Raw genomic sequence first — 18620 nt, forward strand, 5'->3', positions numbered from 1 at the left:
AAAAAAACAAGTATTTTCTTCTGCCATTTCCCTACTGCATTTACAGTGTGTCTATACAACTATTGAAAATTCATTAGTAGATGTCACATGACATTCCAGCCTAAATGTATTGGAAGTGCACAGAATTGTCTGTGGTGCTACCTTTCAGTGAGAATCTAGAACTTTTATTGTTTGCCTATATTAAAAATGACACATAACCATTAGATAAAATGTTAAAATTAGTCACGTTATTAAAGGAGAAGTCCACTTCCAGAAGAAATTAAAATTATGAAGAAAACGTTTCAGGATTTTTCTCCATATAATGTAAACGATCGGTTGTAAACGATCCCAGCCGAGGAAGACGGGTCTTATCTAGCGAAACGATTGGTTATTTTCATTAAAAAAAAATACAATTTAAATACTTTTTAATCTCAAATGCTCGTCTTGTCTTGCTCTGCTTGAACTCTGTGTATTCTGGTTCAAGTTAGGGTATGTCGAAAAACTCCCATCGTATTTTCTCCCTCAACTTCAAAAATCATTTAAAAATCATCCTACGTTGCTGCAGAAGTTCTGACCCAGTGTTTGCAAAGTGAACATGCAAAGAAAACCCTTAATAAAAAAGGTAAAGCGATATAAGACGATTTTGAAGTGGAGGGAGAACATGAGATGGGGAGTTTTTCGACATACCCTAACTGTCATGAACCAGAACAAAAACAGTTCAGGCAGAGTAAGACAAGATGAGCGTTTGACATTAAAAAAGTATATAAATTGTATTGTTTTTATGAAAATAACCGATCGTTTTGTTTGATAAGACCCTTATTCTTCAGTTGGGATCGTTTACAACTGCATTTGGGATCGTTTGAAGCCGCATTTAAACTGCATTTTGGAAGTTCAAACTTGGGGCACCATAGAAATCCATTATATCGAGAAAAATGCTAAAATGTTTTTCTCAAAAAACACAATTTCTTTACGACTAAAGAAAGAAAGACATGAACATCTTGGATGACAAGGGGTGAGTACATTATCTGTAAATTTTTGTTCTGTAAGTGGACTTCTCCTTTAATTAATTTTTTGAATGAACAAAAACATGCAGGTAGGTTTAAAATGATAAATCAATAAATATACGATGCAAAGTAAAGATAAAAAGTATTGTGACACTTTGTGGAAATCGGTGCACTCTTTAAAAAAAAGGGGGTTCTTTATTGTCATCTGGCTTCATGAAGAACCTTTAAAGCTTTAAAATCCTTAAAGGGTTAGTTCACTCAAAATGAACAAAATGAAGATATTTTGTATGAAATCCGAGAGCTTTCTGACCCTGCATAGACAACAACGTTGAATAAATTACGAAATTCATTATTTTTGTTTTCTTTGTGTGCAAAAAGTATTCTCATAGCTTCATAACATTACGGTTGAACCACTGATGTCACATGGACTATTTTATCAGTGTCCTTATGACCTTTCTGGGTTTTGAACTTGGTAGTTGTGTGTCTATGCAAAAATGGGTTTAACATTTATGTTCTGAAGATGAATGAAGGTCTTACGGGTTTGAAACAGCATTAGGATCTTCACACAAACAAAAAAATGGTTGTTTTAAAAACTGTTCACTGAAAAGTATACTTTGACTGAACCAAAAATGGTTCTTCTACAGCATTGCTGTGAAAACACCCTTTTGGAATCTTTACTGAGAGTATGAGATCATTAGTTTACACCTATATAATTTCATAAATCCACTAAAAATCACTAGGATTTACTAGAAAACGTTAAACATAAACTAGTAAAAGTGAAGTTTGATAAAATATTAAGCATTATTTCTTTGCAGATGCTGCTTGGGAACTTCTTATTTATGTGGAAAAACATTGATTACATGAGTAGGCTACATTTATCATCAGACACCAGTTTACCTAAACAACCCTGTTTGTAATTACACTTACAAAATGCAGATGTGCGCTGGAGAGAGTGACAGAGAACTGCTTACATTAACAGTTCAATGGGAAGAACAATGACATGCTAATTCTGGTGGCAACCGTTGAAAAGTTGTGAACACAAGTAGGTGTGTTCATTCAGTTACAAAGAGTTGTAATGTCTTTTCAGCGTTACTTTCTGCAGTGTTACAGTGAGTAGGCCACTACTTTTATGCTGTGTTTATGAATTAGGTCTTGCAAATGCTAAAATCGCAAACTGTCATAGCATAAAATAAATAGATAAAAATAAAAATGTAAAATAAAAAGGTATTCAAATAGGAGAAATATTCTGTCCTCCATGATGGTTTTAATAACGATAATAAAACACTTTTTAAAAGTAGATTTAAATAGAATTACACCTACTTTACATTTACAGTACATAAATCGTGTTAATGATGTAAACAGTAGAAATGTCATTTATTTTACACTTTTACTAAATAATCTGAGATTTAGGTGTCTTTACCAAAACTGACTGTTATTTTAAAATTTTAATTCAGAAACTATTTATTTATTCAAAAAAATTAATTAGCTGCTCAATTATTGCATTAGCAAGTCTGACTTTTCTTAGACTTTTCGACAAAAAAAAAAAAAAAAAAATTCATTACCATCGCAGCAATATAAAAAAATCCAGACAAAAAGATTTTTAAAATCTACTTGAATGTTGACCAAGGCCTGACTTTATTCCAGAATGTGATACATTTTTAACAAACACACTTTGAAGAAGTTTTTCAAGATCTCAAGTAGTTAGGCTAAAAAAGTTAAGTACACTGTAAAAAACAAAAAACACAATTTGTTGAGTCAGCTAAAAATAATTTGCTACCCTGCTGCCTTAAAATGTTAAGTTCAGTCAACTCAAATAAATTTAGTCAACTTGAGGTTTTAAGTCGTACTAAGTAACAACGTAGATATTTGTGTTTGCTAAACTTAACAGATGGGTAAGTAATCCAGCTGCCTTAACATTTCAAGTTGAATAAACTTTTTTTGAGTTGACTGAACTTAAATTTTTAAGGCAGCCAGGTAAAAAATTATTTTAAGTTGACTCAACAAATTGTTTTTTACAGTGTATTTAAAATTGATCAAAGAATCAAATATAAAATAAATAAATTGTGTTAAACAATAGAAATGTAATTTATTTTACTTTCACAAAATAATCAGAGTAGATATATGTTTATTAAAAAAAAATAATTAGCTACTGACTCACTTATTGTGTTAGCAAGTCCGACTTTTATTTGAAAAAGAAAAAGAAAAAATGTTGTTACCCTCAACGTCATTACCATCACAACAATATCAAAAATCCACACAAACAGACATTACAATCTACTTGAATGATGATCAAGGTCTCACTTTATTCCAGGACATATTTTAACAAAAACACACTGAAGAAGTTTTTCAAAATTTCAAGTAGTTAAAAGTTTAAAGAGCCCCTCATAAATGAATTCAAACATAGTTAAAATATCATTATCATCCAAACTTTAATTCATTTATCAAAGAATGAAAAAATGAATTGTGTTAAACAATAGAAATATCATTTATTTTACACTTTCACAAAATGATCAGAGAGTAGATTTAGGTGCCTTTACCAAAACTTATTATTTTTCTTCTTATTACTTATTAGTATTTTAGTTCAGAAACAATCAATTTAGTTATTTATTTTTTTCAAAAATTCAAAGTTAATTAGTTGTTAATTCACTTAAGGCACTAGCAAGTCCGACTTTTATTCGATTTTTCGACTAAAACCGAAAAAATGTCATTACCCTGGCCATCATAACCATCACAACAATATCAAAAATCCACACAAACAGACATTAAAATCTACTTAGAGGTTAATAAAGGCCTGACTTTATTCCAGGACATACTACATTTTTAACAAACACACTTTGAAGAAGTTTTTCAAGACTTCAAGTACTTAAAAGTTTCTGTGATTAAAGAATTCCTCATAAATGAATTCAAATCTAGTTAAAATATGATTATAATATGATCTGGGAAAGATTTTTGTATAAAGTCGTTTTTTATATTCTGCATACATTGAATCGCCGTCTTAATCGCCAAAGCAAAGACCGGTTTGGCTTAAATGTGGATTTGGAATCGGTGCATTCGCAACGGTTTCGTTTGGGTGTGTGAAATAGAAACGGCTCGTTAATTTCCTCACTTAGTGGCACGGGTTGTGGGGGGTCAGATGTAAAAGCACCAACCCGGCGACAACATCGGGTGCCACATTTTGGTGGTCTTGAACATCCATTGCACCTTTGCGCAACAGCCGCTTCTCCGCCGAGAGGTCCTCGCGGTGCACAAAGGCAGCTTCCGAGAGGGCAGCGTCAGCGCGACAGGCGAGAGAAACAACCCCCGGACCGCGTCCGACCATCTTAACTCGAAAGCCAGCGTTGTTTTTCCACAAGGTAAGAACTCCGCGAACACATCTCGCCTGATTTCGACCGCGGGAGTTGCCCACTCGGGCCCGGAATCGTGCAGCGGACCAGTGTCGTTTCCTATCCTGCGCGAGCGTGGTTGTTCTTAACAGAAAATGGCGTCACCGTTCGTGCTGGCTGTGCAACCGGGGAAAACGCACTTGTTCCGAGCGCTTAAATTAGAGCGAGAGTTGATTCGGACTCGCCACGACCGCCCGCAGAGGTAGAGCAAGTCCACGGGCCTACTTGGGAGCGAATATGGCACTTCATAACAAAACACCGAAGCGGAGAGGACGCGTAAAGGCGGAAGGGTCACCAGACCTGTGCGCCAAAGCGGCTTCGGGAAGATGGCACAGCGCCGCAAAGCGCAGCACTTTATCATTCGGACCTGACCTACAATCGCGCAAATCCTCTCGAATGTGCTCGCTTTGTGACTCTGAGGACGCGATTTCATATTTTGCTCGGTTTGGGCTCGGAAAAAGCAGTGCAAGTTAGTGGCAACGTCGTCTTTTGTATCAGGCTCTCGCCTCAGCCCGCCTTTACGCCGCACTCACTCCCTGGTAAGCATCAGTCCTTCTTACGCCGCTTTAAAGCTCCATTCTGCACATGGGCTCTCCTTCTCCATCAAGTTAATCTGGCCCATTGTGGTCCGCAATAGAGGAGATTTGGCCTGACAATGTAACCGTGTAAAAGAGATTTACAGAATAATGGAGCGATGCAAATTGCTTCACGAAAACGCTAAATAGCCTGAATATCCGCAAAAACCCGGCGATGTAACCTGCACTTACATTTTAAAACAGTTTGGCTAAATGAAGTGTATGCGCCACGACGTGTCTAAATTGCGCATAGGGGACAACGCAAACCAGCGCTTTTCCAACAGGTTTTGGAACCACACAAACAGCCACGAATAACGCAAACGCACAGTTTTCGCTGTAATCCCAGTGATACTATAGGATGCAGTCTCTCTTTCGTGGTCAGATGCTTCTTTTTAGCAACTGTGGACTTGGTGATGCTTGTGCAGCCAATGGCTTCGCGCGTTCCCGCACACATGCATCCACAATCTAACATGGTAAGTCAGTCAAACGTGTGAACTCGTGTTAAAATGTGTTTGCTTGCCATCCACATGTTCCAGCTGGATATATTCGCTTCCATTTGGAGACTGTCAGTGCTGGATTTGGGTATCAACTTTTCACGTTGCTCTCTCACATTTGGCCCCTTGTGGTCCCAGTGTGTTTTGATGGGGACTCGCGAATGCGAGTGTGTTTTTAAACAAGTTACGTACATTTTTCATACTTTAAAAGTGTGAATTCATTGCTTAACCGTAAATAAACAGATCTGTTTGTAAAAGCGTGATATTAAATGATGATGTTTTTGTTTGGTGAATGTGCTCGCTTGACCACGTTATTCTAAACAACCCCAAAATCTAGATTTTTACCACATCAGTTTTTAAAACATCACTTCATGATGATTTTAATGCCTACAGGGCGTTTAATCCAAAAGCTTCAGGAGCTTACAGATCGGGTGTCTATTATTTTAAATTATTATTTTTCCGGTCACGTGGCCAAATGTCTCTGATGCTTTGGGTGGTGATGGTCATTTCAAGACGTTCTCGGTTGTTATCCGTGTACTCGCAGGCGGATATCACGTTTTAGCATTATTAGTAAATCTTCAATTGTTATGAAGTTTGCAAAGTACTTGTTCAGGCACGAGTCCACACGGGTAGCGAGATGAACCCGCGACTTATTGATTTGCCAAACACAATACGACTCGTATCGAACACATTTCCCTGCCATCAACCGAATCGCTGCATATAAAAGCATGAAGGTGGTATTATAAAGCATAATTATGTTTATTTCTACGTTTGGCCACGGACACGTGCTCCGTTCGCGACTTCCTGCCTCGGTCGCGAATGTTTGGGCAGGACACTGGCAGTGCGGTCAGGTGTATGTCCTTCATAATCACAACACATTTTTCAGATATCATTTTTGCTTTTAGAAGCAAACAGGTTAGGTTAATACAGCGGCACACGCCGAAGCACATCAGTGAATAACGTTACCTTTTACCATGGTAACTAGAGTTTCCGCCCAAATACCACAGTCACTACAGTTACAGCTGCTACTTACAGTGACGACTATAAAGAGAGAGCTGACAAGAAAAGTCAACCACTTGTCACACGACAATACTCTTTAAATATATACAAAAGCTAAAAAATGAAGAATTTAAAAGAAATTAAATATTAATATGAAATGTGTACATATGTTAAGCTACATATGTTAATACATAAGATACGTTCATGTTTTTGTAGCTGGTATTTTTTATGCATTTTCAGTTTTTGAGGCACAGTTTTAACCGAGTTACCTCAGTTTTACTGTAGTAACATTATAAGTGTCATACTGTGGAACTATTTGTGATTGCGGTGGCTGCTAAAATAATGATTATTTGATTATTTCCATTGTATAAATTTGTGTATTTGTCTGGTTTTGCTAGAAATCCAAGGAGTTTTACATTTCATACTTTACATTTAGACTAATTTGATTAACATTCAGTGTTCATTGAATGATTTTGTAAGATGTTTTAAAGAGATAGTTCACCCCAAAATGAAAATTCTGTCATTAATGTCTCACCCTCATGTCGTTCCAAACCATAAGACCTTTGTTCATCCTCAGAACACAAATTAAGATATTTTGGATGTGGTACTCGTCATAATGGCGCTAGGGTGATAGCGTATTATTATATAAAGTTGCTATTTTTTTTTCTTTGCACATAGAAGTATTCTTGTAGCTTCATAAAATTACGGTTGAACCATTGATGTCACATGGACTGTTTTACAGATGTTCTTACTGCATTTCTTGAACGTGTCAGTTGCGTTGCTGTCTAAGCAATGTCAGAAAGCTCTCATATTTCATCCAAAATATCTTTATTTCATACTCAAAGTTCAAAGTTTCAAAGTTCATGTCAGCTGATTTTGTGAAAGGTTTTAAAGTTATAGTTTACCCAAAAATGAAAATTCTGTCTTTAATTACTCACCCTCATGTCGTTTCAAACCTGTGAGACCTTCGTTCATCTTTGGAAAACACATATTAAGATATTTTGGATGTGGTACCCACCATAGGGTGATGCAAAAGAGAAGATTTGTCGAATAAAGCCGTTATTGTTGTTTCTTTGCACATTCTCGTAGCTTCGTAAAATTACAGTTGAACCACTGATGTCACATGGACTGTTTTACTTTTCTTTGCCTTGAATGTGTCAGTTGCATTGATATTTTTCATCCAAAATATCTTACATTTTTTACGTTTTATACTTTAAATTTAGACTAATCTGATTAACATTCAATGATCATTGAATGATTTGTAAAAGGTTCACCCAAAAATGAAAAATCTGTCATTAATTACTCACCCTCATGTCTTTCCAAACCTGTAAGACCGCCGTAGGGTGATGCAAAAGAGAAGAATTGTCAAATAAAGTCGTTATTTTCATTTTCTTTGCACATTCTCATAGCTTCGTAAAATTACGGTTGAACCACTGATGTCTCATGGACTGTTTTACCGATGTCCTTCCTGCTTTTGCTGTCCAAGCAGGGTCAGAAAGCTTTCAGATTTCATCAAAAATATCTTAATTTGTTTTCGGAAGATGAACGAAGGTCTTACAGGTTTGGAACGACATAAGGTTAAAGTAATTAATGACAGAATTTTCATTTTTGGCTAAACTATCTCTTTAATATTTAAAACCTCTGATGCAATCTCATTTCAGTTTGTCCTGTTGTCAGGCATTCTCCTTTCCATTACAACTAGGCAATTATGATGTTTGTTTGATGCATGACAGACATTTCCATAATTCATATTGTTTTGTCCTTTTTAGCACATAGCCGTTATGCCTCATCTTGACATTTATTTCCTTGGTAAATGTGCAGTGAAAGGTCTTCATCATCATACGATCATCACGGCGACAGTAATGTCTGTTTGTCTTTGTCAGTACCTGCATAAACGACCAGCGTCGACTTACAACAAGCAAATATTTCTAGTACTGTGTATACAATTTTTGAATTTCAATTTGTGCTGCTGGAGAACTTGTTGCCATTTTGGAAAGCAAGCGGGAATGAAATCATTCCTCCATCAAAAGCAGTGAGGAGAAACAGCTCCGCTGATTAACTTTGTGATTTGTCTTTTAAGTTCATAAAAGAGGCCTCAGAGATGGAGGCTGCTAACAGCGAAGATCAGGGAAGCCGGACTAGTGACAAATGCTGCCAGACTGAGACACTTCAGGCCTGCTGTTGCCAAACAACAGAAACCCCTCAAGAGCCTTGTGGCAAAAATCCAGGTAGGAACTCAGCACCTTAAAGTCAACATGAAATCAAAACTGACCCCGTTTCCTTTTTAAATACACATTCCTAGTCTTTTTGTGCACCATTTGTCAGTGCAAGTCAATCCAAAGCGGAAAGAAACATCTTTCCTTTTAGGATGACGTTACAAATCACTCTAATTTTTGACTGATTTTTGGTATCCAATCAATTTTAAATGAATAAAATTAACTCCTGACTTCACTGAACTCTCATTCCAGAAGTATGAGTTGAGAAGGCTGGTTTCATGGTTTGAATGTATTTTATTGATAATCCTATGCTGTGTTATCCCTTCTTCCTGATATCCGTGCATAATCAGAGGTAGTTGCTAACCCGCATGCATTGTGAAATCAAGATTTATGCCTTCTCTACACATTTATTGCAGAGATCTATCAGTGTAGTTCGATTTAAATGCAATGTCTTGTGGCGACTTGGTTGTTAATGTTGGACAATCACATTCCAATGTGTTTACCACATATTTCCATAATTATCAATGCTGGAATAAGATTTCTAGCTCAGCGGGTTGTTATTTGTGTTCTACAGTGCTGCTAATTTCAGTGACCTGGAGTTGTTTGGCTTTATAGTAATTTATGGCCATAAATAAAGACAAGCTGTTCTGAAGCAGAGAGGGTCACATATACTGGCTGATAGTGAGATGCAGACCAGATAAAAGTTAATTCTTTCTTACTGAAAAGAATCAGGGTGGGCTTTTAATGCAGAAAGATTTGTTTGAGCAGCATCATATTGTTTTAGCTTATGAAAAATATTTAATACACAATAACCCTTTTCATTATTTATTTTAATTTAAACATGCATTTACTTTGTCCACTCTGGACAAAGTAAATGTACAGTTGAGGTCAGAAGTTTACATACACCTTGCAGAATTCGTACGAATAAGACATTCACGTAAAACACATTTACATATAGTCCACAAGAATTTATAAAAATGACCCCGTTGAAAAGTTTACATACGCTTGATTCTTACTGTGTTGTTACCTGAGTGATCCTCAGCTGTTTTTTTGTTTAGTGATAGTTGTTCATGAATCCCTTGTTTGTCGTGAACAGTTAAACTGCCGTTGTTCTTTAGAAACAAGATCCCACAAATTCTTTGGTTTTCCAGCATTTTTGTGTATTTGAACCCTTTCCAACAATGACTGTATGATTTTGAGATCCAACTTTTCACACTGAGGACAACTGAAGGACTCACATGAATCTATTACAGAAGGTTCAAATGCTCACTGATGCTTCAGAAAGAAAAAACAATGCATTAAGAGTTGGGGGTGAAAACTTTTGAACAGAATGAAGATGTGTACATTTTTCTTATTTTGCCTAAATATCTAAAAAAATTTTTTTTTTTCATTTAGTACTGCCCTTTCGAAGCTGCAGAAGATACATGTTTCCCACAAAACAAAATAAGTTGCGTTTACTCTGACCTTCAAATTTAAAAAGTTTTCACCCCCGGCTCTTAATGCACTTAAATAAATAAATAAATAAATAAAACCCCCACAGCTGTGGGTCATTCAGGTAACAACACAGTAATAAGAATCAAGTGTATGTAAAATTTCGAACAGGGTCATTTTTATAAACTCTTTATGAAGACTATACTGTATGTAAATGTAATTTATGTGAAATATCTTATTCAGGTCTGTACTAAATAAAACAAATAACATGCATTTTATATGATCCCTCTTATTTTGGTAAAATAACATTTAGCAGATTCTGCAAGATGTATGTAAACTTTTGACTTCAACTGTATAATGAGAAATGTGGAAGGTATTTAAATAAAAAAAGACAAATATATAAATAATCTTATATAAATATAAGAGACCTGTGGACACAGATGGTGTTTAATATGTAATATTTTAATGTATTCTCATAGTTTCTCATAGTACTTTTAGACACCTGGTGTCAGATGAGAAGGTGTAACTTACACATCCTCAGAAGTCCCCTTAGATTAAACGGTTTTACCAGGTGACTCTCAGTTGGTAGATGTCAATGAAAAGAAAATAACAGAAGGTTGAGATCACTACTATCAGTGTACTGTAGAGTTGCCTTAAGGAGCAATGATAGAGTCATGTAGGTGTCCAAAAGAATGATGGAGTGTTGCAAACCAAAAGATGGTTGTGTCCGTGGGGAAATAGAGCTACTATTTTATTTTTTCTGGCCTCGGTTTTGGCCTCACTTTCCTCCAGTTTTTGCTGGAGACGTCTCTGATAACTAAACACTGAGAACATTTACATTCTACTGGTTTATTTGAAAGCCTTGAGGCAAGAATGCCATGTGGATTTATTGTTGTTACGTTCTAGTGACGAATGCATTAGTTCATTCATTTGGATTATATACCAAATGAAAACAATTACAGAAACCTGACCCAAAGATTTTCAGTTTTGTCAAAGAGATTTCTTTAAGATTCTAGTGCCTTTACATAATAATTCTACTTTTTCTTGTAAATTTGCATTATCATATTCAAAATGCAATTATTCAAGCATTGAGTTCCTTCCTATAGTTATTATCCATGGTGTGTATGTGTGTAATCCATCTTGCTGTCATGTACTAGTTGGTATCATGTGAAGATGAGCAAAGAGTAGAGTTACATGTGGCTTTAATTCAAATTAAAATGTAAATGAAAGGTAAAAATGCATCCAGGTTGAAATTGTGAGGTTCTTTTGGGTGAGAAACCAAAAGGAGACGTGTTGGCCTCTTTGTGATGAAGGAAGTGGCTTAGTATTTTCAAACCACTTGCCATCCTCTACCTAAATGGTGGAACTCCAACAGAAGATTGATGTGAAAACCTGTTTTATGTAAAGCATAATCTAATGTGTTGTTTTCTGTTTTAGTTCATGCGATTGAGCCTGGTGATCCACCCCTGCTTCAGCAGCAGCTCCAGACCTCCAAGTCAGGAATTCATCAAATCATTGAGTGTTTTCGCTCAGGTACTTCAATCCCAGAACCTCATTCAAGTAAATACATTTCATGTAGACTTCTTTTATTCACCAGGTGTGACATTTTGCCAGCATCAACTTATTTTCTGTACTTATTGGAAATACAAAGTCGAAAACCACGATGAGTGAGATTTTGGATGAATGAGATTCCCCCCAGTATACTTTTCTATCATTAAAATATGTGTTGGCTTATTGCTTAACGATAACTGCTTGTTTTCAATATGTTCTGTAATTGCAGGTACAGCTCAACTCAAACACATGCTGCTGAAGGAGGTTGACACCATATTTGAGTGCAAAATCTGTCGAAGTCTGTTCCGTGGTCTACCAAATCTAGTCACTCACAAGGAGCTCTACTGCTTTTCCCGACAACCTCAGTCAGATGGTTTGTACATCCATTTAAGTGCTCTGATTTATAAAGCGATCAGATTAATGAATGCTTTTAGATAAACAACAAAACATAGACTGTCTTTGCTTACCTTGATGTTGTTTGAAACCTGCAAAAACACAAAAGGTTGAAGAATGATTCAACTTTTCAAAGTCATTTGTGGTCCTGTGACATTTTTTTTTTAAATATATTATTCTTCTGAAAACAAGTAGAACATTCAACTACCTAGAAATGGCCTAGTAACTTTTTAGCAATACCCTCGATACCACTCACAACACCATAGCTTTGCGATGACAGGTTTTGTGTGGACAAGCACCACTCACATTTTCTGTAGTTCAAATTTGTACTCAGTTGGGCCCACAAATGTAATACATTTTTGATGCTGTTACTTTCTACAGAGCCTTCACAAGGTGGGCAGAGCCAAGCTATCAAAGAACTTCTTCAAGCCATCTATCCACAGAAAGACCAAGAAAAACATGTCATTCAGCTGGAGGCCATTGAGACCAACCCCAATGCAGTGTTCCAACAAGTGGCAGTAGTGGAAATTCAGGACATGCCGGAAAACCCAGCCCCTACACCCCAGACTATGATCCCACCAACTGAGAAGAAAAACAGACGCAAATCTATTTTGGCACCCAAAAAGGTCCAACAGTCAGATTTTGAAGACGAAATGGAAACTGAACCTGAAGAACCACCTGCTAAGGAAGGTCAAAGCTGCGAAGAGCAAATAAAGATTGAGCCGGTGGAAGGGGAGGAAGAAGAAGAGGAGAGTGCCGCCTCTGAGGTAAAGGAGATGAGGATCTCTTGCTGCCTCTGCGGAAAAGACTTCAGCTCCAGACGTAGTGTCCGACGCCACTGCCGGAAGATGCACTGGCAGAGGATGGAGGAGTTACGCAAATTTACAGAGACACGCACAGTGCCTACCAGCCTGCTGTCTATGGTGAAGGACAAGCACCCTGTTGAACCACCACCTTCTCCTGGAAAGAGTTGCCCAGTGTGCAAAAAGTCATTTGCCACCAAGGCCAATGTTCGTCGCCACTTTGATGAGGTCCACCGAGGTTTGAAACGGGATTTGATCACACCAGAGATTGCCACAAGACCAGGCCAGCCTCTTTTACTTGACACTCGTCCTCCTTCTCCTGCGAAAGCACCAAGCTCTCCTTTGAAGCAAGAGAAGACACAGTACAACCTGACAAATTGTCGCTGCAAGCTGTGCAAACGCAAGTACAGCTCCCAGCTAATGCTTAGGCGGCACATGCGAATCGTTCACAAGATGCCCATTATAGAAAGCAGCTCTCAGAAGGCCAAGTCGAAGCATGAGAGAAGAGATAAGGTTTTCCCAAAGAAAGAGTCTCTCTCGAAAGCTTCAGAAGATGATGGAAACCATGGTGTGAGTTTTGACTTCAAGAGGATCTACTGCTGGTTGTGTAAACGTCAGTTCAGTACCAGTCAGAACCTAGGCAAGCACATTGCCGAGCTGCACACCGATGGAAACGACAGCATCTACATCAAGTTTTACCGATGCCCCATCTGCAGATACGAGTCACGGCGAAAGCGTGACGTTATTCGCCATATCACAGTGGTGCACAAGAAGTCATCACGTTATCTGGCAAAGGTTATGCCTGCCTTGGAGAACCAGGCAGTCAAGAAACCAGCTGATGCAGTCTTGAACAGCGCAAGCAAGAAAACAAACTCAAAAGAAGAGGGTAGTGGAAAGCAAAAAACGCAAGACCCACCAGCTTCTCCTAAAAGTTGTCAACAAGATCCTCTTGTATCTTCCAAAGCAAAGAAACAAGAATCCCCAACATCTCCAAACACTCGAAAGCATTCCGCTCTAACGTCGCTTAACACAGGCAAACTTGAGTCTCCGCTTACACCAAATAGACAAGACAAGAACCTTCAAGCATCCAAGAACCCACATGTCACTCGCAGTCATAATGTTATCAAGGGGCCACCCATCACCAGAAGTCAGGAGACCTGCACGGAGGTTAGGGTAACAAAAAACTTTTCCCTTCACGCATGTGATATGTGTGGCCGGGCGTTTGCCAAAAAGGTCTACCTTGAGACGCACAGGCGGAGACACAGGACTGCCATCGCGAGTGGGGACAAATTACAAGGAAGAAGCACTCGATCAAAGGCCCTCATTTGGTAGGTTGCTCTTCAGTTATGCCATTCCAAAAAGCATCTTAAGATAGTTAACGTTGCTTGCTAAAGCTAGCCTTAAAGCCTGTAATCCAGGGATCTCCAAACCTGCTCCTGGAGAGCTACCGCCCTGCAGACTTCAGTTCCAACCCTGCTTCAAAATAACTGCCTGTAATTATCAAGTAACACCTTAATTGGCTGGTTCAGGTTTGTTTGATTGGGGTTGGAGCTGAAATCTGCAGGACGGTAGCTCTCCAGGAGTAGGGTTGGTCCCTGCACCACTAAGCGTTAAACTGTTGGTTGGAACTTGGTTGTAACCCCAAAACTATGTGTTGTTTTGAGGTAAGATTTGTTAGTTATTTAAACAGTTAGACATTTAAAAAGGCGGGAAATTCCTTTTGACCAGTGGTGTCTAAACTTGGTCCTGGAGGGCCGGTGTCCTGCAGAGTTTAGCTCCAACTTGCCACAACACACCTGCCTGGAAGTTTCTAGTAGGCCTAGTAGAACCTTGATTAGCTGGTTCAGGTGTGATTAATTGGGGTTGGAGCTAAACTCTGCAGGACAGTGTCCCTCCAAGAGCAGGAATAGACAACCCTACTGTTAGAACTACATTGACAAAGGGACCTGAGCCATATGTAGGGACCAGAATATCATAGAGAACTGGAGGTTGAGTCCTTCAAAAATTTGGACCAGTAAGTAACCACCTAGCAAATTCTCAGCATCCCGAAATACCATAGCACAGCGCTGGGCAACTTTGGTCCTGGAGGGCCACTGTCCTGCAGATTTTAGCATTGACATTGATTAGTTTGTTCAGGTGTGTTTGATTAGGGTTGAAGCTAAACTCTGCAGGACAGTGGCTCTCCAGGACCGTAGTTGCCCAGCACTGCCCTAACAAATACAAAGCAACAACCTGATAACCACGCAGAACACCTTAGCAATGGGGTGTCCAATCCTGCTCCAGGGCCAGTGTCCTGCAGATTTTAGCTCCAGCCTGCCCTGAAATGCGTGCCTGGAAGTTCCTAGCAAAGCCACTAGAAGGCAAGCCTGCAACCATTATCTTAAAAAGTGTAACAGTTAAAGCTAACGCTTTCAGTCTGGCAGTACGTGGGAAAGGAGACCACAGACCGTTTTCTTTGAATGGATGTGGAAGAGAGGGTTTACTACGCTGAATAAAACAGCTTTTTAGAGGAAACGGCTTATTTAATGAATCAACAGCCTATCTGCTAATCTTCAACATGTTTTACACTAAACAATACTTTTGGATTGAACTATGTTCAGAGTTTACCACAAAAAACTTTTCATGAGAAGTCACTGACTTTTTGGGATTCAGCTTATGGCACTTTTCATTCATTCCTACGGTATCCGTAAACGGCGATTGAGTGTTGCACAACTCTGACTAAAATTCAATGACGTCAAGACTGTAATGTGATTAGTTATTAAGGAAAACGTGATCCAAGTTAGCCATTAGGCTTTCTCCAATAGTAAGTAATACAGACCCTCTCATCTCCCTGTAGTAAGAAAATCTCTGTTCCTAGTAATCCTGAAGGCCTTGATCACCTGGTTCAGGTGAGTTTAATTAGGATTGGAGCTAGACTCTGCAGGATTGTTGCCCTCCGGGAGCAGGATTGGATCTCTGCCTTGGCGTAATGACGGCAAGTTTTGTACTGGGAAGCACCACTCACATTTTCTCCCAAAAATGCAAAAATCAGAATCAAAATTCTGTTAGTAACAAGTTACAGAGCACCATAGCCTGTAAATAACACTGTGTAATACTCCGAATATATTTTATCCATCCATCTTAAGTACTCCTAAGCAAGCACTACTTAGTGTTCCAAAAATAGTGATCTTAGACTATGTCTATGAAGGTGCAATCCCTTATAATTGGATGCAAGGTTTCAAACTGATGTGAGCTTTCATGCCTTAATATGCTTGCAGCATTCCCCCAGAATATAATGGATGAGATGCTCTACAGAATCAAACACCATTTCATAGTGTTTGTCTTTATTAAAGGTGCTCTCTTAGCCAAGTATCACAGTTAAGATTTCTCATATTTATGGTTGAAGGTTTGCTTTAAAGCCTCTTCAAATCCGAGTTTAGCTCAAACTCTTATCAAACTCACCTACCTGTAATTTTCTAGTAACTCTAAAGACCTTTATTAGCTTCCTTAGGTGTCATTGATTAGGGCTGAAGCCAGTGGTGGCGTTTCAAAACTCCATAAGGTATGGCATTGCCATCCAGGGGGAGCGGGTGGGTTGTCCCCCTCGATCCATTTGTGAAATTGCATTCTGGGGTCACAGGGGGCGATTACCAGGGTATGGCAGGAGAGGCTAGGGCAGGGGTGTCCAAACTTGATCCTGGAGGGCCACTGTCCTGCAGAATTTAGCTTCAACTTGCCTTAACACACCTGCCTAGAAGTTTCTACTATGCCTAGTAAGACCTTGATTAGCTGGTTCAGTTGTAGTTAATTGGGGTTGAAGCTAAACTCTGCAAGACAGTGGTCCTCCAGGAGCAGGACAGGACACCCCTGGGCTAGGGTATGGTGACTGCCATACACCGCCCTGGTTAGAGCTAAACTCTGCAATGCTGATGTCCCCTCCAAAGCCACATTTGAGAAACTATTTTAAACCAAAGTATTCAGACTAAGTTGGGGCAGTAAACAACCACCCAGAATCACCCTAGCATTGTTGTGGCAAGTTTTGCATGGGCAAGCAGTACTGACATATATGTAAATGTAAAGATTTGGTTGTGTTTCATTTCTTAAACTTTTAAGTGGTTTCTAGGGTTCCAAATTGGGCACATTTGGTTTCTGTTATTCTTTTGTTACCCAAGCCAGTGTTGCCGCAGCGCTTATTTTTCCCATCACATGCTCAGACAAAGTCTCTAAGGTCACTGTAATAGGAATTGCTCTCTAATTTAAATTCCTGGGTACAGATAGTATCTAAGAGGGATTCCCCATCGTCTCCTTTCTGTAATAGATATGTAGATGTGGTGAACTTTTACACATTTCGGCCTGACCTTTTAAACTCCTGGCGGCCTCCAGTGGTTTTGCCCACAGAATAGTGATACTTGAGATTTTTTTAAATGCCAATTTCCTTAAAGTGATAGTTCACCTAAAAGTAAAAAAGTCAGATGTTTTGAACGTGATGTCAGAAAATTCATTCATGGATTAACTATGTTATTGACTACAGTATGTTGTTATATATTTAATGATGAATGACATGTTTGATTCTCTCTCATTTACTCTTTCTTTCTCTCCATTTAGACTGTTTTTTCTCTGAATACGTAGCACATTTGCACTGGATTCCATGGATGGGTTTATCTCCATGCGAAAGAAGAGGAAGGGATATGGACAGACTTGTGGGTAGAAAACAGAGAATAAACTTTGCATAAAGAGGTTGAGTGAGTCAAAAAACCAAAGTGCACCAAAAATGTTTTTCCAGTTTTTACACAAGAGGGCGCTGTTGTAAAAGAAATGGTATCCACCCTCCAAAAGGAGAATGATCTTTGAACAAGTTTGACTGATTACTGGTGTTGACAAAGTAAACCAACTCTCGAAATGAATTTTGATTAATTTGTAAACGGATTATACCACTATTTTTTGTATTCTCTCCGACAGTTTCAAAATACACAAAGAATGTTTCATAAATGGACAATGGACAGACATAGGAAGTTGCTCTGTATATGTACAGCATGTCTAACTAATGTTAAATATTCATACGTAGGTAAGTTAATGTAACTCTGCTTCATATTTTCCTGCCATGTGATCACCTCTCTAATCAACTATGGATTGAAATGCTGCTAATTTGTTAGAAATGTTAGAAATGTACTTATATTTCTTCTACCCTTTAAGTCGAAGCCTACATATTAAGCTGCTCAGGATGTGTCTTAATTGAGAGCCCAGTTTTTTTTGTTTTTGTTTTAACAGCTTAAACTTTGTCTTTAACGAAAAGTTGCAACTGTGACTAAAATCAATTAGAATACTACTGTATTTGTTTAGTTGGTAGCCTACTAATAACTGAAGCTAATGAGAAAATAATTTCAAGTTTTAGTAGATGGCTCTCATCGTTGCTTTCAAGTATAAATAGTTATAACAAAGCTTTTGAGCAAGTAAATTGCAAGTACAATTTATTTTAGATGGGGTGCATGCAGAATGCCTTGATTAAACCCTTTGTTTATGTGTACAATAGGGCTTTATCTAAACGCCAAAACTTAGATCCATTCTGATGGTGCGCACTCCTTTTTATTTGCAAAATCCTGGTATATCCTTGCTTGCAGTAGGATTTTTTTTTTTTTGTTCAAATAAAGATAATGAATACAATCTTTGTCAGCTGTTTTTGGTTATTATCTATCTATCTATCTATCTATCTATCTATCTATCTATCTATCTATCTATCTATCTATCTATCTATCGTCTATCCTTCTGGCTACACACACACACACACATACATCGATTAACAAGTTTCGTAAGTT

At 38.2% G+C, this 18620-nt stretch overlaps 1 protein-coding gene across 4 annotated transcripts; it reads left to right on the forward strand.

Moving 5' to 3' along the window:
• The first annotated feature begins 3510 nt into the window (after positions 1 to 3510).
• On the forward strand, positions 3511 to 18449 carry znf800a (zinc finger protein 800a). 4 transcript variants are annotated; one of them, XM_051099830.1, is made up of 6 exons: positions 5231 to 5414; positions 8515 to 8662; positions 11519 to 11614; positions 11862 to 12005; positions 12407 to 14156; positions 17413 to 18449. In XM_051099830.1, coding segments are annotated over exons 1-6 (2199 nt in total). In that variant the 5' UTR covers positions 5231 to 5354; the 3' UTR covers positions 17414 to 18449. The 4 variants fall into 4 exon arrangements, with proteins under 4 accessions (XP_050955788.1, XP_050955789.1, XP_050955786.1 ...); XM_051099831.1 differs by lacking the exons at positions 5231 to 5414; positions 17413 to 18449 and adding an exon at positions 3511 to 4336 and having other exon boundaries at positions 12407 to 14160; XM_051099832.1 differs by lacking the exons at positions 5231 to 5414; positions 17413 to 18449 and adding an exon at positions 4344 to 4905 and having other exon boundaries at positions 12407 to 14160.
• Positions 18450 to 18620: the final 171 nt, after the last annotated feature.

The sequence above is a fragment of the Labeo rohita genome, chromosome 25, assembly GCF_022985175.1.
Source record: "Labeo rohita strain BAU-BD-2019 chromosome 25, IGBB_LRoh.1.0, whole genome shotgun sequence".
NCBI classification, from domain to species: Eukaryota; Metazoa; Chordata; class Actinopteri; order Cypriniformes; family Cyprinidae; genus Labeo; species Labeo rohita.